A 22068-nucleotide genomic window follows, 5' to 3' on the forward strand; every position below is an offset into this window, starting at 1 on the left:
GGAGCACCCCCTTGGGGAACCCCTCCAGTTAGGACTGGCCCAGGAGCACCTAACTGGGCCTTTCAGGCGGGGTCTCAGATCCACAGAGTTTGGCCCCTTGGTCACAAATGGGAACCCAAGGAGGGGAAGTCATGTGCCCAAGGCCACTCAGCTGTACCGAGGGCCTCTGGCCTCTCTGTTCTAGCTCTCTGGCCCACACCTGCTGCCCCCTTTCCGTCTTCTAAGGTGGCCCTTCCCCCTCCACCAACCTCCCCCAGCACTCACTGTCCTCGAGCTGGTGCACATGCTCTCCCAGAGACTGGAAGTATGGGTGGCTCAGGGCTGCCTCTGCAGACATGCGGCTCTTCGATTCATACTGAAAAGCACAGGGGGGCTATTGGGCCCTGGTGGGGAACTGTGGGGACCCCTCTGGGCAGTGCTACTCTTAAGTAAATGGCCAAGATGGGAGAGACGTGAGTCTAAGCAAAGAAGCCGCTGGAATCAGGTGCCAGCTCATCTCCAGCCCAACCCCAAGGCAGTCTCAAGGCTCTGGCTCCCGCCGGGAGAAAACCGGAAATGGGCCTTTGGGAGAGTGACCTCCTCTTAGGATGGAAATGCAGATGCTAAAGCAACCACGATCACAACAACAGTGACATGTAACCTAGCGAATGCTTACTTCAAGACAGACACCATATTAAGTGTGTTCCATAACCTCAATTTACCCTCATGGCCATTTTATAAACTAGGAACGATTAGTTCCACTTTGTGATTGAGGAAACTGAGGCACAAAGTCCTGCAACTTGCCCAAAGCCATACGGCTAGTGAGTGGGTTCGAACTGCGGTTTGAGTTCAGAGTGCGCCCTCTCGGAGTCAGTGGGGGAGTCAGGGCTCTTCTTGGGCCTGGGAGATGGGGTGGGGTAGAGAGTGGCAGGGGCCGTGACAGGTCAGCCTAGCGAGCACATGAGCACTGAGGTGGGCGGAGGGCCGGTGTGGGGTCTGGGGGCCTCAGCTTTCTTTGGCTGCCTGTACCGGGGCCCAGGTGGAGGAACACTCACCAGAAGGAGGCTGGTCAGGAGGTTGATGCCATCAGTTTCTAACCTGCAGGAGGAAGGAGTTGACACAGGCCTGGCCTTGGTGGGGTGGGCAAGGTGGGGGCGTGTGGCCACTTTCAGGAGTGACAGCCAGGACCACAAGCAGGAGAGGAAGTGTGGGAGGCAGGGCTACCTGGGAGCGTGGCTGATGAGCGGCTGGGGGAGGTACCGGGGGAAGTTGTAGGAGTGGAACTCTGGCAGGGCCGTCACTCCCGGCCACGTCTCTTCTGTAGGGGTCCCTGGGGAGACAAGAGGGGAAGGGTGGGCATGGTGAGGGGCTATGGCCAAGGGCGACTTGGAGGGGTGCAACGTAGGGGTTGGTAGCACAGAATGGCCAAGGCCACAGGGATCTTCGCCCTGCTGTGAGCAGGAGCAACAGCTCTTCCCAGTCCCTTTCTGCGCCCAGGCTGGACGGAGTTCTGGCGTCCCCTGGTGGTCGTATTGGGGGAGCACAGGAGACTGACCGAGGAGTCGGAAGATGAGGTGCAGCTCCTCCTTGACCGTGGAGCCGGGAAAGAGGGGCCTCCCTGTGGCCATCTCGTAGTGGATGCAGCCCACGCCCCTGCGGGGAGCAATGGGCAGGGGCGCGTCAGGCTGGGCCTCCTCGTGCCCGCGCTTTCGAGGGCTGCTCCACCACAGTGCCCAACAGTGGCTCAGATAGGTCCTGGCGCTGGGGCGGGGGACCGCGGGCAGTGGAGGCTCCTAGCACAGCCCAGCCCTCCACTACGGCTTCTCTCTGGGGGCTCCTCTGGGACATCCTGACCTCTCCCCTGTCACTCTGTAGGGGTTTGGGTCTGCACAGCACCCATATGACAGTTCTTTAAGCAGTGTTGTCTCAAACTTTTTCCATGTTGTGTGCCCTGACTGGAAGAAAGAAGTCATAAATCCATTCTCCTAAAGAACCTTGGGGCACGGGGCACAGCGGGCATTCATTAAAAACCCATGATTTAGCTTTAAAATTGAACTGATTTTTCATTCTACAACAGATAAAATGCATGTTAATTTTAACATTAAAATAACATCCTTTCCAAAATTCTCAGTAGAACTGATGCTTAAGGAAGAGTCATATTTACTGTGGGGGCCTCCTGTACACTCTTGAATCCTTGAGGGCCCCTGGGGGCGTATTTCAGGAGCACAGCTTGGAGGGTCTGTTTAGAGCCAGGGAAACCCAAAGTGGTTCAGACTTCGTCCTTTAACATCCAGCTCAACAGGACGCCACAGGCTTCTAGTTAGTCAAAGGAGGCTAAGCGGTTCTTCAGTGAGGCCTCTGGGGCAGCAAGAGGGAGTCTGAAGTGTGGAAGGCCCCCTCAGCCCTCCAGCTCACTCACCACATATCGATGGGGGTGGAGTACTCTGTGGACCCCAGCAGCACATCAGGGGGCCTGTACCATAGGGTCACCACCTCATTGGAGTAGGTCTTCGTGGGCACTGACTTGGCCCTGGCCAGTCCTAGGGACAAGACACATTACTGAACCTCTCCCCCCTTGGCACCCACATTCCTGGGAGACTGTTGGATCCCCATCTGGCCCTGGGAGCTCAGCCCTCACCGAAGTCGGCAAGCTTCAGCTCCCCCCTCTCGTTGATGAGCAGGTTCTGGGGTTTCAGGTCCCGGTGCAGGATCTTGCGGCGGTGGCAGTAGGCAAGGCCCCGGAGCAGCTGGAACATGAAAATCTGGGGCAGGAGGGAGCAGAGGAAGGTGAGCACGTGTCCCCACCTGGAAGAACCTGCGCCTCTGCCCCATGGCTGGGACAGGGATGGGAACGGGGACGGGGCAGGGCTGAGGTTACCTGGTTCTCCTGTCCACACCGTAGCCCTACCCACCCCAGGGAACGCCGTCCAAGGGGAGGGCGTCAAGTATGTGGAGGGGGCAGGAGGGGGCAGGAGGACAGAGAGTTCTCCAGTCTGGGAGCTGAGGGGGCCACCATGGGGGGAGGTACGCGCTTGGTTCATCAGAAGAGGCCATTCATCCCTCTGAACTTCCTCAGAAGCCTCCCTTCATCCTGGCTGGTAATTCATGCTCCCATCTGACATATGAGAAACTGATGCTCAGAGTTAGAGAGCGGGGTTTTATATTGACCGCTGGACAGTGGCAGAGGGTGTGTGTCTACACGGCAGGGTAGGGTGCTCCACAGTTCCCAGTCCTCCATGAATGGTGCTGCCCCTTCTCTCCCTCCTGCATTTGAAGGTCTGAGCAACCTCAGCAGCCAGGACCCTGGGTTCCCATCCTGGGCTTGAGAACAGGTGGGTGCCAAGATGGGTGGAGGGCCTCACCTTGACATTGTGCATGCTCATGAGGTTTCCACAGTGGTCCAGGTACTGCTTCAAGTCACTGTCCTGGAACACAGATCGTGGCTCAGCCCCATCCTGTCCTGACCCCTGGTGGGAAGCCCCTCTTTGGGCGCTGCCCAAGCCCAGGCAAGGGACAGGTTCCTGATTCCAAGCTGCCCCTGGGCCTGGGCCCTTGGCCCACTCCTGCCTGGAAGCATCTGAGAACCTGATTGTAAAACAAGGCCTGAGCCATCCCCCCTCTCTCCCCCTGCCCTCCCACCACAAGGGAGAAGTAAGCAAGGACCAACTCACCAAGTACTCAAACACCAGGGTGAGGGACCGCTCTGTATGGATGAGGTCGTGCAGGGTGACAATATTGGCATGCTTCAGGTTCTTCAGGAGAGACACTGTGGGGAGACAGGCCCACCTGGGTCCCCAGTGCCCCATGTGCCCCTCACGCTCTCTCTTCCTGGGATCAGCCTCAGGAGTCCCCACTCCAGCAATGACCCTCTGTCCCCAGGCTCCCACCTGGGCTCAGGTCAATGAACCCTTCCTACTAGAAGCTCTCAGGATACAGGACCCTAGGGTGCTGTACCCTCTCGGATGGCGGTGCAGGGAGCCCCTTCCTCATGCTCCAGCCGGATCTCCTTCAGGGCCACGAGGTTCTCCGTCAGCTTGCTGCGCCCTTTGAAGACTGTGGCATAGGTGCCCTGGGAACAAAACCCCAGTAGCCTCAGCCACACTCAGGTCCTACTTGCCTCTGTCCAATGCCTCCCTCTTTGTGCCTCTGCTGGGGCTGTGACTTTGGCTGGAGTGCCCTTCCCGCTTCTTCTCCCTTCAAGCTGTTCCTAACTCCTCCCTATCAGAGTAAACTGCCCTCCTCCTCGGCCCCCAGCAGGCTAGGTGCCCCTCTCTTATAATGCCAGTTTGTTCTTTCTGATGTCGATGTTTACGTGTAGGTCTCTGAGTTTCTGTAAGGAAAGGGCCAGCTTCCTCCTCTCTGCAAACTTTTGCCCATCCCCCTAGCCTCAAACCAAGCCTGGCGCAGTGAAAGAGAAGCAGCTAACAGTCACGCAGCACTTACTGAGTCCAGGCATCATCCAAGTGCTGTACAAAAGCTTATCATAGTAACCTATTCGGTCCTCACAACGACCTTGTGAGGTAGAACAGTTACGTTCTCCATTTGACAGAGGAAGAAACTGAGGCACAGAGAGGTCACATAAACATGCCCAAGGCCACGGAGCTGATAAATACTATAGTTGAGATTTGAACTCAGACAAGAAATACTTGCAGGAAAATTAAAAAATATTGGATTTTGCCCAGAGCCCACGGGCTGCTCCATCCTCGTGCCCTCCTCCGGGACCTGGGCCCGTCTCAGCACCTGCCAAAGGCTGAGCCCAGCTGCCAGGCCAAGATCTCGTGCCCCTGTGGGGCAGGGGCAATGAGAGGGCAGATCAGGGAGTGCTGGGGAAGACCCTGTCCTTCCCCCTAACCATCCTGCCTGGCTGCCCCAAGAAGACCAAACGCAGCCTCTTACCTCCCCCAGTTTGTCCAGTTTCACATATGTTTCCAGTTTCCCAAAGCCGATATCTGACTGAGGAGAGGAGACACAGGGTTCTGTGAGCTTGGAGGCCCCAGCAGTCCTGACGCTACGCCTCCAGGGGGAAAGGTAATGAGACCCCCTGCAGGGAGCAGGAATAACCGAGGGTGGCAGGGGTGAGGGCAGCCACAAACCCTTCCTCTTCTCTCCCCTCTCTCCCTGGGATGAAGGGAGAAGCCCTCGAAGTGTGAGTCCCTTCCTCCCCGGTAGTGGAGGGTGCGCAGCCCCGGCCGTGGCGCCTGGGACTGCCTCCTCACACCTTCATCACGCGTCCGTCTCCATCTTGCTCAGACTTCGAGCTCCTCGAGGGGAGGAACGGAGCAGAGGAACTGTGCCTTTTCCTCCACTGCACCTCGAATGTCCAGTTCAGATCTCACCTCCCCAACAGCCTCTCTCATCAGCATACTCCTCTAGCTCAGCGCTTAACAATACAGATTCTTGGGCCTCACAATCCAGAGAGTTCTGATTCTACAGGTGTCTGGAGTCGGGACCAGAGTTTTGGAAGGTGCTCCCAAGGAAATATGACAGGCAGCTAGGACTGGGAAGCACACGGCAGCTGGTCTACTGATCTCACATGGGTGGAGACCCTGGGACCAAGAGGGGACTTGGGACTCAGCTCCAGCCCTGGTGGAAGGAACCCATCTAGGGAATGAACGTTGACCAAGGACGTTGGGCTATGTTAATCCACTTTGGCCAGCAGGTGGCGCCAGAGGCTCGGGAACCTTCCTGGAAACTGCCGCAGGCCTCAAGCCCAGAAAGGCCAAAACAGGACCGATGTGCTCATGCTGGGGACAGGGAGTTCCACCCTGGTGACCTCTCACCCTTTTTGAACTCACCAGGGATGCTCTGCGGGACATGCGGCTGAGCGGTTTGGGCAGGTCTGGGCTCTCCAACTGTAGCTTCTGCAGGAATTCCTGGGGCAGGCGGATGTCCATAGGCAGAGACAGCCTCTTACTGATGTCCTGCAGTGACCGGGATGAGATGGGGACACCAGTGTTTGCTCCAGTAGCTAGTGCCGTGGCACCCTCGCCTCTCAATCTGAACCTGGCCTTCCCTGTAGAACAACCCCAGCGGGGCCAGACCACAGGCTGTGTGACCCCAGGCTCACAGCTGCTTCAAAGATGTGCTCGGAGACACGTGAACAGCAGGGGTTGCTGTGTGACCTTTGGAGGTCCCTCGCCCTCTCTGGGCCAGTAGCACCATCTATAGAATGAGATTCCTATAGACCACACGATTCTGTAAGCCTATTTTTCATATACTTGGGTGCATGCATATAGGTAGGTATGAGAACAAGAGTCAAATCGTCTAGCCCTTGCTATGCACCAGGAATATTCTAAGCCCTTGGCACATATTAACTCATCTGATCTTCATGATGACTATTTTAACACTATTTTAACACTGTGGCACACAGAGGTCGAGAAACTTGTGGGGGTCACAGAGCTAACCAGCGGCAGAGCCGGGATTTGAACCCATGAAGTCTGGCTCCAAGGCAACCACTCTCCTGGGTACACACTGGTGGATGCGAACTGCCACATCCAAAGGGTAGAGCCCGGAGCCCCTCACCTCCATGGAGAAGCGGCGCTGGCTCTGCCGCCGGTACTGCATGGCAGGGGCCGGCTGCCCCGGCTCCTCCCCGCTGTCCGTGGGGGAGAAGGCGCTGGACTCTGTCCGGGGGTCTCCGCCAAGAGGACCGAGCTGCAGGTCTGAGAGAGAGAGAGGCATGAGCCCCCATCCCTGTCTCTCCCCTCAGGGAGGGGAGGGGGCATACTCCCCCACCTCTATCCTGCCCCTCAGGGCTGGCAGTGAAGGTGTGGTAAGGGGGGGGGGCTCCGCGGGAACGCGGGGTTGGGGGGGCCCCAGACCCCTCACCCTCATTGCGCCGATTGTGGAGCTGGTTGAACTGCTCTGTGAACTCAGCCAAGGACTCCTCAATGGTCTCAGTGCGGGGCACCGACAGGGAGAAGCGGCGCTTAAAGTTCTTCATCATGTTCATGTCCGGGGGGACCAGGCGGCGGGTCCTGAGACGGGAGAAGCGAGAGGGGCGGTGACAACAGGCGACGTGGCCGGACAGCACCAAAGGTGAATTCCGGGTCTTGGTTTCCGTGTTCCCAACAAGCTCTGCGGCCAGGGTTGAGTCTTCCCCATCAAAGTTTGAGCTCCCAGAGGGGAGGCCCCAACCCTTCCCCTCCCCTCCCTGTGAATCTCACCCCTAGGACCCTGCCCCAGGAACATAGTCACAGTATGGATCAAACAGAACAGCAAAGGATAGCTCATAATAGCATCATGATGTGCCAAGAGGACTCTGGAGGCCTCCCCAGGGCCAGACAGTAACCTTTTAGCTGCTGAACGTCTAGAGAGTTCTGGAAGGGGGACTGCATGGCAGGGAGGGGACCAGAGCCGGATGGCCCAACTTGTGTGTAAGAGCTCGAACGTATCAGCAGCCAGTAAGTCTCACTGATTGATGTTCGTAGCTGAACATCAACTTGACCTAAACCCTGTGACAGTCTGGTCCAAACCCCATTTCATCCTAATACGAGCATCTGGAGGTCCCTCTCTGGCTTTGGCCTGGGTTCCCAGGACATAGAAGAAGAGAGGAAAAACCAGGGAGGGGATGTGTGCATCTAAGCTGGCTCAGCCCCGTCTCTCCGGCTGAAATGTAGGAGGTCAGGAGCAGCTGAAGGTCTCAGGGGAAACACAGAAGCGAAGGTCTCAGGGGAAACACAGAAGCGAAGGTCTCAGGGGAAACACAGAAGCTGGCCGGAAACAGGGAGGGCCCCTGGGGAGTCCCAGGCAGGAAGGGTGTCCACTGCAGAGAACACAATGGGGCAGGGGCAGGCTGCTTTGCTCACCCTCAGGGCCCTTTCCCAGCCAGAAGGGGTTCTCTCCCTGCAGCTCCTCAGCCCTCTTGTCCTCTGAGGGGACATCCTGCTGGCCTCCCGAGATTTGTGCAACTCCTTCCTCCCCAAGACCCTTCCTTCTCAGTCCTGCCCTGAAAACACAGAATGGGGCTGTCCTACCTCCCACCTTTCCCTCCATGGTTTCATAAGCTCCCAGTGTGGCTGCCCCCTCATCCTGCTCTGCCCACATCTCCCCCAGTGGCAGTGGGGCTGGGACCAAGAGGTCCACAAGAGTCCCCACCGACACCTGCTGAGAAGACATGAGGGGCCAGCCCCATGATGGGAGGGGGCCACCCTGCACCCTCTCCCAGCTTTCTCACACACCAGGCACAGCCCATTCCTGGAGGATGCTCTCAGCCCTGTCACTGGCCAGTACCCAGTTGCCAAGGCAACTAGGCCCCTCCTGAATCCTCCTGGTTTAAGGAATTATGGGTCAGTCACATGTTTGCTTTGCTTAATGATCATACTCTTCTGTCCTCAGCCAGCTTAGAAAGGGTCCTCTCTCTGAACCTGAAGGCTCTTGGCTGCCCCCAAATGTAGCCACATTGTGGCCCTGAGGTCCCCTGAGCCCTAAGACTGGGCGTGGCCAGGCCTTCATTCCTCAGGCTGCCGTCACTCAGACCATAGGCCTCGGGTCTGCACTGACAGCTAAGCTTACCTGTCGGTGGGCCCTGAAGTCTCACTCAGTTCAGCTCAAGAAACAAGGACTGAGCACCTACTACGTGCCAGGCATTGTGCTAGGCACTGGGGTTCCAGTGGTGAGTAAAGTGTGGTCTCTCTTCTAAAGGAACTCGGGGGCTGGCGAGGCCTCCTCTGATGAAAAGGTAGCTGAGAGCTCTTCTTTTCCAGCTGCCTTGGCAAAGCCCACCGGCTGTAGACTTTCCCAATCCTCCATCCCAAAGCTCATTCCTGTCAGCCAACCTCAGCCACTCCTCCATGGCCTTGCATGATACCTCGGGCCAGTCATCTGCAGGATCGTCGCAGACAAGAAGCTCCCAGGAGGGCCCCAGCCACCTGTCTCTCAGTCTGTGTGCTCCCAGCCCAGGGGGACTCATAATGGAGGCAGTGTATGGGTTCCAGTGACAAGAGAACCTAGGTACACCCTACCTGTTGACACATTTCCCAGCGTGACAAGAGAGTGGAGATGTCCCCATCACACCAAATCAATCGTTTGCAATGTTGGTTGAACGTCAGCATCACCAGGGAGTTTTGCAAAAAATCAGACTCCTGGGTCTCACCCTCTGATTCTGAGGATGGCAACTAGGAAAATGCAGTTTTAAAAAAGTATCCCCAGTGGAGCAAGGAGCCGCCAGCTTGGCTCTGGGGACATGGTGGGGAAGCACCCGAGGTGCACGTAAAGGATGGTATTCTGTCTGGGTTTCTGCACGGCCCAGCTGGCTGAGATGGGGCTCGTCAGAGCTGCAGACGTGCAGGAAGGTTGAGGGCATATGCCGAATGGAGCAGGAGACGCGCCCAGAAGGGGAGGAAGTATTTGCCCGGCACAAACCAAAGCCCCAGGCACACAGTGATCCATCTGAGGTCTGAGCTCTGCCAAGAGGGGCCAGCCACACCCCCTTCTAAAAACAGGGCTCCTCCATAAAGCCATTCTGCAGTCTGGGATTCATGAAATGGAGTGGTGGGTTTGTGGCTCTGGAATCCACCAGTAGCCACCATAAATCTCACACCCTTGCTCTTGACTGGGAGTGGGTGGGGAGGGGACCTCATTAAAAGCTTTCTGGGAGAGAGGTCCCCAATTTCTACAAGACAAAGGAGATCTGTCCTGAATCTCATCTGCTCTCTTGATATTCAGTTAGGTGCAAGGAGCCACCAGCTTGGGTCTGGGGCAGGTGGGGCGGGCAGCCAGAGGGAGGGTGAAATGAGAAAGCTGACACCAAGTGATGCAGAGGAATGGGGACCAGCTGTTCTCCACTGGGCTGAGAAGAGACCAAGAGGAAGTGGCTGTCACTGTAGCAGGAGCGATGAAGGTCAGATGTAGGGATGGACTTCCTGATGGTGACGGGAGCAGGTGGCAGGGGTGGTGACCACAGCAGAGAGTGGATGCCTCTCTCTGCTGGGGACAATCAGGGCATTGAACCCGGCAGGGTCTTGGGTGTGACAGGGCAGACTGGGCAGTGAATGGTCTGTTGTTCCCTAGCTCAAGACACAAGATGCCTCTGTCACTTTTCCCTTGGGAGAGTCAGCTCCTCAGATTGGGGGTCGAGGGGGAAGGGAGGCAGGAAAATGGCCTGTCACCTTGTGCCGTCTGCCCTCACCCCAATATGGGGACAGAAGGGCTCAGTGTGACCCAGCCTGAGGCTAGCCCAGGGCTGGGCACAGTGTGGCCTTTGTCCCCAGGCCAGGGAGCCATCTGGGGCTGTCTCCGTGCAACTGGTGCCAGGGGAAGAGGGAGACGGGCACCCGGGGATGCTGGCCTGGCTGGTGTAGGTGGGGGCATGGTGAAGGAGCAAAGCCGTCCTGGGAGCTGCGGGGGTGGGCAGCAGACTTCCCAGCAGGCCTTGCCTCCTGCCACCCTGTCCAGGTAAGTCCATAAAGTTCTCAGCCTATCTCCTGTCATATCCTCCTGGGCACACACCCACTAGCCCAGAACTTCCTGCTGGTGCCAGAGAAGCGGGTGGCACAGGAGGAAGGAGGAGCCAGGCCAGGAGGAAACCGACACTTGCCCAGAGGCCACTGTGCACCCAGCAAGAATGAGCCGGAGTCCTGGAATGTCAGCAGAAGTCGCTTGCAGACGCACCATTCCAATCCCTTGCTGACCCGCGGAAGACTCGGAGGCTCCGAGAGGGGAACAGATTTGCTCAAAATTATGCAGCAATTTCCTGGTTATTGCCAAGTGCACAAACTCTGCGACCATATCATTCCTTGTCCTAACTGGACCTCTCCCCACCCGCCCCTTACCTGCAGCCTAGGCTGCAAGTGCTCTTTTCTCCTCCAGGTCTCCTCCACCCCCACCCTGAATTCAAAGCCAGACAAAGCCAGGTTCAAACGCTGGTGCTGCCACGAGCAAGCTGTATGATGGCGATTAAGTTATATAATACTCTCTCTTCATTTTGGCTCTGGTCATTCATTCGACCCTTACTTATTGAATGGCTACTACATGCCAGGAACTGGTATTGACCCTGAGAATTTTGTGAACAAAACAGACGTGAAAAAAAAACGTTCTAATGAAGGTGGGGAAGGGCAGTATGTTAATAAAATGCACAGCATGTTAGATGTGGCGACAAGCGTGTTGGCGGAAACAAAGTGGGTGGGGCGTGAACGGCGGGGGCACTGCAGTTTTAAACAGGGTGATGAGGAAGGCCTCCCTGAGAAGGTATCATCTTGGGAAGATGTCATGTAGGCATGGGGAGGAGGCTGGGGGAAGCGAGTCAGCAAGGGAAGGGCAGGAGCAAAGGTCCTGAGGCAGAAGTGAGTTTGGTCTAGGAATAGCGGTGTGGCTGGAGAGGAGGCCAGAGAGGACCACGGGCAGGGCAGATGGTGTTGGGGTCCCTTGGGACTTGGGAGGGTTCGAGTGACGCGATCCCACTGCGTTTTAATAGGCTCCCTCTGGCTTCGGTGTGGGCAACAGGCTGTGTGGGCAAGAGAGAAAACAGGGAGCTGGGGCAGGAGGGTAAGCAGAGGTCCAGGAGAGAGCTGGGGCCAGCACGGGAGCAGCGGGGGTCCGGAGAAGTGGTGGGATTCTGGAGGTATCCAGAAGGTGGAGCCAAAGGGATTTGCAGAAGCGTTGTATATGGGCTGTGAGAAAGGAGCCAAGCGGGACTCTGAGGGTTTGGGCCTGAGTGGCTGCAGGGACGGAGATGAGGATCGCTGGGAGTGGAGGATGGGTAAGTAGCTCGGGGAGGAGTGGGGTTTGGGCCGAGTGTCTGATGTGTCCACTGGGTGTCTGAGTGGAGATGCCGAGTGAGCTAACGCAGCACAGCACCAGCATAAGGAAGACACTCAGAAAATGTTAGCTCTCTCTTCTTTCCTTCTCTCATGCACCTGCTCAGGTGTGAAGATGTGCCAGAAAAGCTCATCAGACATGCCCCTCATAGACCTCTCACAGCCCGTAAGGTGCTTGGGGACCCTGGCATGGAAGAGGAGTGGGAGGCAGGATACACGGTGAGCTATTGTCAGGTCTGAGTCACCAGAGGGAAAGGCCAGGCAGGCAGGGTCCCTCAGCTTAGACTGAGGAACTCGGTAGAGCCATGCAGGTTAGGGGACCCAGTGTTCTGGCTGATAGATTTCATCCTGTTCTCGGAGGGGAGAAAGCTCCATTCAGCAGGCCAGGCTGGCCCCACGGCCCTGGTCCAGGTAGTGCAGACATGGCTTCATGCCTCCGCTGCCAGGCCCCAGACCTCACACCTGCCCTGGGGCTGGGACACCTGGGGGGCCCTCATCGGGAGACCACAAGGCAGAGAAGGAGGTTGGCAGAGCATCCAGGGAAGCTGGGTGGCATCCTCCACCTCACAGAAGTTTGGCTGCAGACTAATGCAGAGGGCAGGGGGTCAACTTCACTTAACCTCCAGGGAGAGGACTTGGAGATGCCCCAGCAAACCTTATGAAGAGCCCCTTTACCTTCCTCCTGAATAAAGCCCCAATTCCCAGCCTGCACCCAAGGTCCTTCAAGATCCACGACCACCTTTCTTTCCGGCTTTGCTCTCCCCACTCCCCACCACTCTAGCTCTGCTTCAGGCCACACCTTCAGAAGACTCCCCGACCCCCAGGACCACTGGGTGTCCCTCTGGTGGGTGTCCTCCATCAGACTGCACGATCTCTTCACATGCTGCCCTCACCAGGGCGCTTTGATCCCTCTGCCTCCTGCTGGTGACATACAGCAGGCATGGCTGCCTGTTTCACAGCCCACGGAGCACGTACTATGTTCCAGGCACGCGTCAGATGCTTCTCCAACCTCTCTTTTTGTTTTGTTTTGTTTTGCTTTACTTTAGATCTCAGTCTCTGTGGGCCCAGGGGCAGGGGCTGAGGGATGTAACTTCCAACTGCTCAGTTTTTGAAGCCCAGACGGTCTGACCCTCAGTCTCAAAGGCTGACCACCGGCCAGGATCCTTATGATACCTTCTGCTGCCTGCTCCCGGCTCCCACTTCAGTCTCTCAGCCACGCTGGGCCTTTGGGCAGGTTTCAAAAGCACCAGAGGCCATGGCTGACCAAGTTTGCAGACGTCATGAGCTAAGACTTCACAGACACTCCCTTCTCCCAGTGAGAACTGAGCCTGCAGGGAGCCTGCAGATAACATCTCTTCCTTCATCCTCTAACTGACCCTGCCCTGCACAGCTTGAGGTTTTAGTTTCCCTAGCTTAGGACAAACCTCAGGGGAAGCCGGTCACCCCATGGCTGCCTGGAGCTGGGAGGCAGGGGCAGAAACAGAAGCTCTGAGCCCTTATCACTGACCTCGCTCTGCCCTAGCTCAGCATGTAATGAGAGCTTGCCAGACTAGGGCCTTCTGGGTGGCCAGGATCAAGACCAACTCGGCCTGCAGTCACCCTGCCAATGAACAGATGCTCTGGACACAGTGATGGAGCTCAGAGAAGATTCCCACAGCCTCTGTTTGGAACGCAGGAAGCAGCCGGGGGAGGCGGGGGAGGCCTTCAGGGAGCACGCAGGGCTAACCCGCAGAAAGCCTCATCAGGAGGCAGAGTGTCTGGGGCTCAGGGTCATCCATACAGTGTCCTACCTGACAGAATGGTCCTATAGTGGGGGCCATATGCCATCCAGGCCTGTTCTCCAAAATTCTCTGCAATTTAGAGCGATGGAAAAAAATCCCAGCTCTCCCACTTAGTGGCACTGTGACCTGGAAAGACTCCCACACCTCAATTTCCTGGTCTGCTAAATGGGGACAATACCTAACGTCCCACCCAACTGCCACCAGGCTGCAAGACTTCACTATCTCAGTGGCTTTCTAATGATGTCACACCTCGGTTCAAAATCCTTCAATATGACACGGCCCTCAGGAAAGTCTACACTTCAGGGCCCAGCAGACCAGGCTTCTTGTGTTGTGACCCCTGACTCCTTCCTGTCTCAGCTCTCACCCTTCCCTGGAGGGTCTGGTTGTATGGAATGTGCTTGGCTTTTGCCGAGAAACCACACTCACGGCCCACAGCTCTGCGCGTGCCGTTCACTTGGCCTGGGAGCCCTTCCTCGTTTCTCCTTTGGTAAAACCACTTCCAAACACAACTCAAGTATCCTTCTCCTGAGAAGCCGCACGTGACGCCACCTCCTTCCCCTGGGTAAAACAAGATGCTTCCTCCTCGTTGCTTCCGGAGCAGCCGGTACGGTTCGTAACTAGACTGTGATGTCCTTTAGGGCAAGAGCAGTCGGCTTCATTTCCCCAGTGCCCTACACAAAGCCAGGAACCTGCCAGGTGCTCAGTCAGGGTTAGTGGAATGAATGAACAAATGGATGAATTAGACCTAAGCCACTATAACATAATGACTTATTTAAGCCTCTTTTCTCTACAGATGTATAAACATTAGGCTCGTTAAGGACAAAGATGTTCACTCATCTGAATCTCCAGGACACTCTATTGGTCTGTGTAATAAATGCTGGTTCCCTTCCTTCCACTTTCAGCCAGGCCAGGGACCCGTCTCTAGGTTTATCTTCTGCTTGTCGGGCCAGCCCCACGCTTTGTCGGTAGGACCTGAGCACCAGTGGAGTGGGCCTGTTCCTGCCCTCTTTCTGAGCACACTAGATCAGGGGTCCCCAACCCTCCAGGCCATGGACTGGTACCGGTCCATGGCCTGTTAGGAAACGGGCCATCCAGCAGGAGGTGAGTGGTGGTCAAGCACGCGAAGCTTCATCTGTATTTGCAGCCGCTCCCCAGCGCCAGCATCACCGCCTCAGCTGCACCTCAGAGCATCAGGCATTAGATTCTCATAGGAGCACCGGTCCCTGGTGCCAAAAAAGGTTGGGGACCTCTGCACTAGAGCAAGCCTGGGTGGCACAGTCAACCAGCCTTAGACTCCCCGGGACATGGTTCCTCCTCGGCTCTGGCTCTCAGTGGGAACTGGCACAGTGGGATGGTGTGCCAGAGACTAGGGGAAAGCCAGCAACGTGCTTGCCCCTTCGAGGCTCAATCCAAGCAAGCTTTCTTCCCAGACGCCTTTTATGCTGCCCCTCACGTCTTCTCTAGCCTGAAATCACACTTTCCTCAGCCAGTTCGGGACCCTCCTCTGTGCTCCCACAGCATTTGGACATCCCCAAGCAGAGCCCTTGGCTCCCTGTCCTATAACTGTTCACTTGTCTATTTCGCTAATTTACCTGTGAGCTTGTTAAGGGCAAGGACCGGGTCTGACTCATCATTACGCTCCAGAGCCTGACACAAGGCCTAGCACCAAGCGAACCCTCACATGATCAGTGAGTGAACACATGAGAGCTGTGAATTCCTAGGTCCAGGAGCTGTTTGGAGGCAAGGGACTGACAGAAGACCATCAGTCACCTGCTGGCCTCAGCCGTAACCTAACCCTCCTTCTCCAGCCAGCTCCTGGCCCCATGGCAGTAGGGAGATGGTAGGCTGGGGCAGGGAGGCAGATTCCTGCCTGGCAGCAACTCCCTAAGAGAAGCTGCAGAGGTCTCTGGGCTGGCAGGTGCCACATCACAATGAGGGATGGATTAGGGATGGGGAAAATCCTAATGAAAGATTCCAACCAAACATGCACCGAGTTGGGGCCTCCCGGGCTGGTGGGGATGGGTTGGCAGGCCCCTGGGGACTTCTTCATGGGCTCCCATCCCTTAGGCGCAGATTCCCAGAGACTCACAGGCTAGGTGCACTACCCAAGCTCAGACCTTGGCCTTGACCCCTACAGATGACCCCACCTGACCTCCTGACTGTGGAGCCTTTGAGCACTGGAGTCCCTGGGGACCTTTCAGTCTCAGGAGCAGAGGGGGCAGGCGGGGAGGGTTTCCCAGAATCCCTAGACCATATTCCTATTTATACTCCACTGCCAGCCCCCACCCAGTCCCTCTGTGCGGGCCCCACATCGGCCCTGCCCATACTCACTCTGCTGCTCTCTTCGACTACCTAAAGCGCAAGAAATGGAGGCATGTATATCACCTTCTGGTATTTTCTTTTTGACCTTTTTTGGAGACCCAGCTAAAGCTGGCCTGCAATCTTTGGGGGAGGCTCTGGATTTCTAAGTGATAAGATGGAACAAGGCATCCTTCTGTCATCTGTGGTCCTAGCCGCACAGAACATCCCAGACCAGAGGCTAAAGCGAGTCCTCCGGGCTCACATCTTCCTGCTTCCGGGCAAGGCCTGCCTCACCTCCCAGGCAAAGGAGACCCCTTCCCACTCTTTTTAGCAGCCCCCGCTAAAGACCTTCTAGGAAGGTCCGTCACCACCGCCCAGTGCTTTCAAAATTCCCAAGTCCAGAACCTTTCCTTAGGTCTTCCTTAAATCCCAAAGGAAAGAGCTCCCATCTGTTTCCTCTCCGTGTGCTTAAGCACAGACGCTATGCTCACCATTTTCTACAAGTCAGTAGGAGGAGAAATGAAAACCGTCAAGTTCACCCACTCTTTGGCCTTCCCTCGTCCAGATGTAAGACCCTGTCATGGGATCCTTGTTAACATCTCTCTGGTTTTCTCACCATGCCCAACTTTAGCAACAGAGCTGCAGGGGCCTTTGAGCACTGGCGTCCCTGGGGACCTTTCAGTCCCAGGAGCAGAGAGGGCAGGAGGGGAGGGTTTCCCAGAATCGCTAGACCATATTCCTATTTATACTCCACTGCCAGCCCCCACCCTGCCCCTCAGGCTGGCCCACACTACCCCATGCCCACATTCCAAGAGAATCCCCTGACCAACAGTCTCCAGCCGCTCCCCCACACCAGGCTGGGCCCAGGCGGCAGCCTCGGCCTGGACCATCTCCCCGCTCCTCCTTGTCTCCAAGGCCCTCTTTGGGCAGCCCCTGGACATCTCCCAGTTTTTCAAGTGTTCTCTAAATGTCTCCATCAGTGGCACCTGCTGCTCAGAGCTCAGGATACTTAAAGAGAGGTTCTGGTTTCTCCTAGCCACTCTCTCATTTCACAAGTCATTGCCTGGCACCAGGCCCTGTCCTAGGCTCTATGCCTTGTCTTCTCTTTCCTTGGCCCCCTGGCTCTCCTACTTCTTTACCCCTTTGTATCTGGTGGACTCACTTCCTCTACCTGTCCCTGAATGTCAGTACTCCCCAGAGTTCCGTCTTTGGCCCGTCGTTCCTTCCCCTCTACATTCTCTTCCTGGTGACCTCATGCTCTCCAGTGGTGGAAACCACCACCCCCGTGCTGATGACTTGGGCCCCACCGAGCCCCGAGCCTCCCACACGCAGGGCTGACTGCCTGTCGGGCACCTCTGTCTAGATGTTGCCCAAGGGTCTGAGATACTAGAATAACTCTACTAGGCCTAGGACACTTGGAGACAGCAAATAATTTGAGATGTGTTTTTCAGTAAAAAGAGCAGATGTGCACAACTTGTAAAAAATGCATGTGTGCTAGATATACATATGTCATTCACATACACATATACATACACTATACATAATCCAGAAAGACAGACATTAAATTGTTAACAGTAGTTATCCTGGGGGCTGGGGGAGAGGCAGAATTGTGGGTGACTTTAAGATCTTCTTTTTGCTTATTTGCATCATCTAATATTTCCATAATAAACATTCATTGCTTATGCTAAAAGAAGTAACACTTCTTTTTAAATGAAAAGAAATTATTTTTAGATTGAGTTTCCAGAACTGTTTAGCACAAGCCTTGGAAGAACTATAATTATCTTAAGCAGGGGTCGGCAAACGTTTTCTGTCAAAGGCCAGACAGTCAACATTTCAGGCTTTATGGGTCATATGGTCTCTGTAGCAATCATACAATTCTACCCTTGTAGAAAGTGCCCACAGACAGGATGGAAATGATTGAGGGTGGCTGCGTTCCAGTAAACCTTTACTCCTGGACACTAAAATTTGAATTTCATATAATTTTCAAGTGTCACAAAATATTATCTTCTTCTGTGGAATTATTCCTAGCCACTTAAAACTATCCGTAGCTCAGGGACCAAACTACAACAGGTCAGAGCCACAGTTCACCGAGCCCTGCCCTCGAGCATCCAGCGCCTGCGTGGCATTTGAATCCTGTACCCACTCCTCCAGGAGCGCTTTTCCTCCTCCCATCCGCCTGGGGGAGGCCTTCCAGGGTCTCCTGGCTCATCTGTGCCATGCCAGCAATTGGCTACTCAGGCCTCGGCTGGCTAAACCCTTGTGCTGTGGAGTGCAGAGGAACAGAAGGTGGAGCCCCTGGGTCCTGGAGCACAGCTCACCTTGTCGGCAGGACCGGCGGACCAGCAGTCATGGATGGGGCTTTAGAAATCTCCTGGTTTAGGCCCTGATTTTTTCAAGTGAGGAAGGCAAAACTCAGAAAGGGAAGTGACCCGCCCAATGCCACTCGGGTTGACGGGGCAGAGCTGAGACTAGAACTGGGGGCTTGTGAGTTTCATTCAGTTCAGTGCCCTTTCTGCTCCCCCAGGGCTGGAGGGGACTGCAAGGACCTACCCGGAGATGGCATTCCCTCTACCAGGCATCATTAGCAGGGAAATCGGCAGCCCGCTCGAGGGCCACTTTGCACAGGGAAAAAGCTATGCCAAGTTTAGCTTCAGCCCAGAATGTGGCACCAGCCCAGCCATGAACAGGAACAGGGAATGGCTCTGGGACCCATTTCCTGGCTTCGTCTCCTGCTCTGCTGCCAATGTCGTGAGTGATACCCTTCAGCACAAGTCCCACCACCTACCTGCTTCCAGGTACTGGATCCTGCCAAGACCTGGGGAAGGATAGCCATGTCCCCTCTTAGGCCTGGTCACCCTGCAAGGGTCTGCTTTGCTGGATGGCTAGGGACAGAGGAGAGAAGCAGCCCTGGTTCCTGAGGGGATCCCCAAAGACAAGCAAAGGAGGCCTTTGTTAGGGAAGCAATGGAGACAGATCATTCTGGTGCTTTGTCAGAATGTCCCACGATAATGATAAAATCAGAAGGTGTTTGGGGTGAGAGAGGGTAGAAGTGGTTTAAAAACAGTTTCCTTCCCAGTTTGGGGCCTGGTTTCTACAGGGATTGAGCAGAGGCCAGAGTACTGAGAACTGTCAAATGTGGCCCACTAACTTCATTTGCTACCACTTCTTGATGATGACACCAAATAAGACAAAAAGCTAGGAATTAGTGGACATTATCTCATTGGAATCCTCACAACCACATGAAGTAACACTGTTACTCTCCCCATTTTCTAAATGAGGAAACTAAAACATGGGCGGGCAAGTTTCTTCACCTAGGCAACCACTTAACAAATAGCAGAGGCAGGATTTGAACTGACCTCAAAGTCCTGACTCCGCTGTGGCAAGAGACGCAAGCTCCACATGCGAAGAAGAAAAGGATAGAGTCATCTTGTCTATCGTGTCCCCTTCATTTCCAAGGAAGGCTTTATTCAATGCCAGAAGGGTAGGGCGGGAGCACAGGGCGAGACCATCACTCAGAGTTCCAAGAAAGGGGGTGTCACCACTGTCACTTCAAAATTTTGGCCACTGTCTCCAAGATCAGGATGTCCTGTCTCATCAGGGCTACTCATGTGGTCAAGAAGTGTCAAGGCCCTTTTTAGTTCAAAGCCAAACCTCACACCTGCCTCCCAATACCTCCTCCTCTGCAGACGGAACCATGGAGATTGCAGGGGCAGATGGGTTCTCCTTCAGACGGGAGGTCTGCTGAGATGTGCCGCAGCTCTCCCTCTTCCCAACCTGCTGCTGCGCCACTGGCCAGCTCCTGCCAGGCCCAGCCACTGGCTCTGCCGTGATCCTGGGTCCCGGACCCTCTGCCTGAGCTATCGTGAGCCCAGCCTCAGGGCGGGTTCTGTGTGTGTGTCCACAGCGGTGGGGACAAGGACAAGATTACCCTTGGTCTGCTCCCACCCCCTGGAGATGGGAAAGTGCCCACTCAGCAGCTAATGCCAAGAGGGCGAAGGTGAAGGGTCCAGGGTTGGGAAGAGAAGGGGTTATGGCGGGACACGGCACTGGGGAAGAGAAATGTGACTCGTTCCCGAAGGGGTGAAGCTAATCAGGTGAGTCTGGATGCAGGCCAGCCACTCCCTCATGGACAACAGAGCAGAACAGGGACTATAATTAATTAAGTACTGGGGGAGGGTCTCACCCCGGGGAATAGAGGCCCTGCCAGAGGCCCCTCAGAGCAGGAGGCTGTGGGTTTTCCAGCTCCTGTGCCTACCTCATTCATCCTGGAAACTAGTAGAGTCCCCACAGCAGAGATTCCTGGTCCCCTCCTGGCCGGTTTCCATCCAACCTGCACCCCACCCTCTCATTCTCTTACACAGAGCCTTCCTCCCCAGTCCGAAAATGCGGGAGAGATACTAAGGACCCAGCCCGATGGGATCAGGAAAGCCAGCCACTGTCTCTACCCCCGAGCCAGGCACAGTGCCACAACTAGGAAATTCCTTTCCAAATAACTACCAACAGTACAGCTACCGGTTATTTAGCATCTGTTACGTGCCAGGCACTATGTGTTATTTTATGTAGTTCATAAAAACCTTCCCCATTATGATCCTCATTTCACAGATGAGGAAACTGAGGCTAGGAGAAGCTCAGGAGTTGGCCGGGAAGAGGGGAGTCACATAGCTCGTACGTGCTGGAGCTGGACTCCCTCAAGGCCCTGGGTTTGCCCTCCCTTCTAGGCTTCAAACTCAGTTTGGGAAAGAGAGAAGGAATCAGGGGAGAGATAGATAGAGATACAGCCCAAAACGAGGTGACCCCAGAAAGGAGAGGCACGGTTGGGGTAGCAGCTGGGAGAAGCCAAGCCAGGCTCTGCCCCACAGCGTGGGGCCTGTGTGCCTGGGCACAGGAAGGCCCAAGTCAGCAGAAGACTGGGTCCATACAGAAAACCAGTGCAGCCATAAAGGCAGCTCCATCTCCTCGAGGTCCCTGGGGGAGGCTTCCAAGGCAGGCAGCAGATCCCATGAGATCTCAGACCAGGAACATACTTGTTCCTCAGATCTGATGCCCTCTCTCCTGGGACCCATTGAGAAACTGGCTCTGCCTGGCACAGAACAAACGGGAGCCTCTTACTTGGAGCACCACCCCCATCCTTCCTTTTCCTAAGGAGGACGGAGTAGGCTGGGATCTCCTCTGATGGGGCAGGGTCTGAGAGCAGGGGCCTGGGGGTCAGATGGAAGTGTGCTGGATCCCACCCACCTCTGCACCACTTTGGGAAAGTTGGTCTCTCGGAGTCTGCTTCCTCACCTGTAGTATGGGGATAATAACACCTACTTCGTAAAGCTGCGTGACACACTGCCTGGCACCTCATTGATACTCAGTAAACGGTAGCCACCAAGGCATTCTGAAGCCACACGTAACTTACTGAAGCCTACTCTGGCTCTGGAGACGCCAATAGTTTGGGGAGAAAGAAGGCTCCATTCTCCTGGTGGGGCGCGGGCAGACAGTGGGGAGACTCCCCGGAACCTAATGGCAGTGAGGTTGCCAGGGTGGGGGTGGGGGGCCAGGCTCACAGGCTCATCAACTACACAGGCGGTGGCTGGGGCAGGGTAACCCAAGACAGTAGCTTTGCTGTGGCAAGGTGACCCTTTCTTCACACACCTTCAGGATGCAGACCCAAACCCCAAGAGCCACGCCTGTGTTGCCTGGAGCCACCCTCACCTTCCCCAACCCTACACCATGTCGTCTCAGCTCCCTGCCACGGCCAGGCCAAAGGCAGAGGATCTCTAAGGACTAGGACTAGGACTAGGACGCCCTCTCAGCCAGACTTCCCAGGCGTCCTTCAGGATTCTGCTCCTTCAGGCTGGTGTCCAGGAATGCGCCGTGTACCCAGCCCCAGTGGAAAACGCCACAAGAACATGCGGAATCTCACAGGATGCTGACACAGGGGAGGCACGCTGGTGGTGTTAGTGAGTCACAGGGCTCAGGCCATAGTTGGGGGAACTGCTGAGGGCTAGGCTAGGGGTAGGGATAAGGTCCTGGGGAGCTGACCCCCGACTCCTCACAGGTCCAACTCTCCCACCCCCCAAGTCAGGAAGGGGTTCAGAAAGAATTAGAAAGAGGCCACTGGTGCCTAGCAGGATGTTAACCTCACAGCACAGAAAATCAGTCACTGTCTGAGCCCCACGCTCACCACAAGGCCTGCAGAGCCCCCAACAGGGAGAGAACAGAGGCCTCCAGCCCCTACCCCATTTCAGATATCCCGTCCCTGATCG

At 55.8% G+C, this 22068-nt stretch overlaps 1 protein-coding gene across 3 annotated transcripts in view; it reads right to left on the reverse strand.

Annotated features, from left to right (window-relative positions):
• The window catches only part of CDK18 (cyclin dependent kinase 18), a 26430-nt gene that overhangs the window by 3274 nt on the left and 1088 nt on the right, over positions 1–22068 (reverse strand). The window contains exons 2-15 of one of the 3 annotated variants that reach the window (XM_025040509.1): positions 7788–7927; positions 6808–6956; positions 6502–6641; positions 5775–5900; positions 4876–4932; positions 3934–4048; positions 3651–3745; positions 3342–3404; positions 2618–2741; positions 2399–2519; positions 1535–1632; positions 1204–1309; positions 1035–1077; positions 265–355 (exon numbers count right to left, since the gene is read on the reverse strand). In XM_025040509.1, the coding sequence (XP_024896277.1) occupies positions 265–355; positions 1035–1077; positions 1204–1309; positions 1535–1632; positions 2399–2519; positions 2618–2741; positions 3342–3404; positions 3651–3745; positions 3934–4048; positions 4876–4932; positions 5775–5900; positions 6502–6641; positions 6808–6931 (1303 nt within the window). In that variant the 5' untranslated portion in view covers positions 6932–6956; positions 7788–7927. The remainder of the gene's footprint in view (positions 1–264; positions 356–1034; positions 1078–1203; positions 1310–1534; positions 1633–2398; positions 2520–2617; positions 2742–3341; positions 3405–3650; positions 3746–3933; positions 4049–4875; positions 4933–5774; positions 5901–6501; positions 6642–6807; positions 6957–7787; positions 7928–22068) is intronic. The other 2 variants (XM_015597884.2, XR_003043436.1) reach the window with 2 other exon arrangements.

Source organism: Pteropus alecto, unplaced genomic scaffold, assembly GCF_000325575.1.
Source record: "Pteropus alecto unplaced genomic scaffold, ASM32557v1 scaffold359, whole genome shotgun sequence".
Classification (NCBI taxonomy): Eukaryota; Metazoa; Chordata; class Mammalia; order Chiroptera; family Pteropodidae; genus Pteropus; species Pteropus alecto.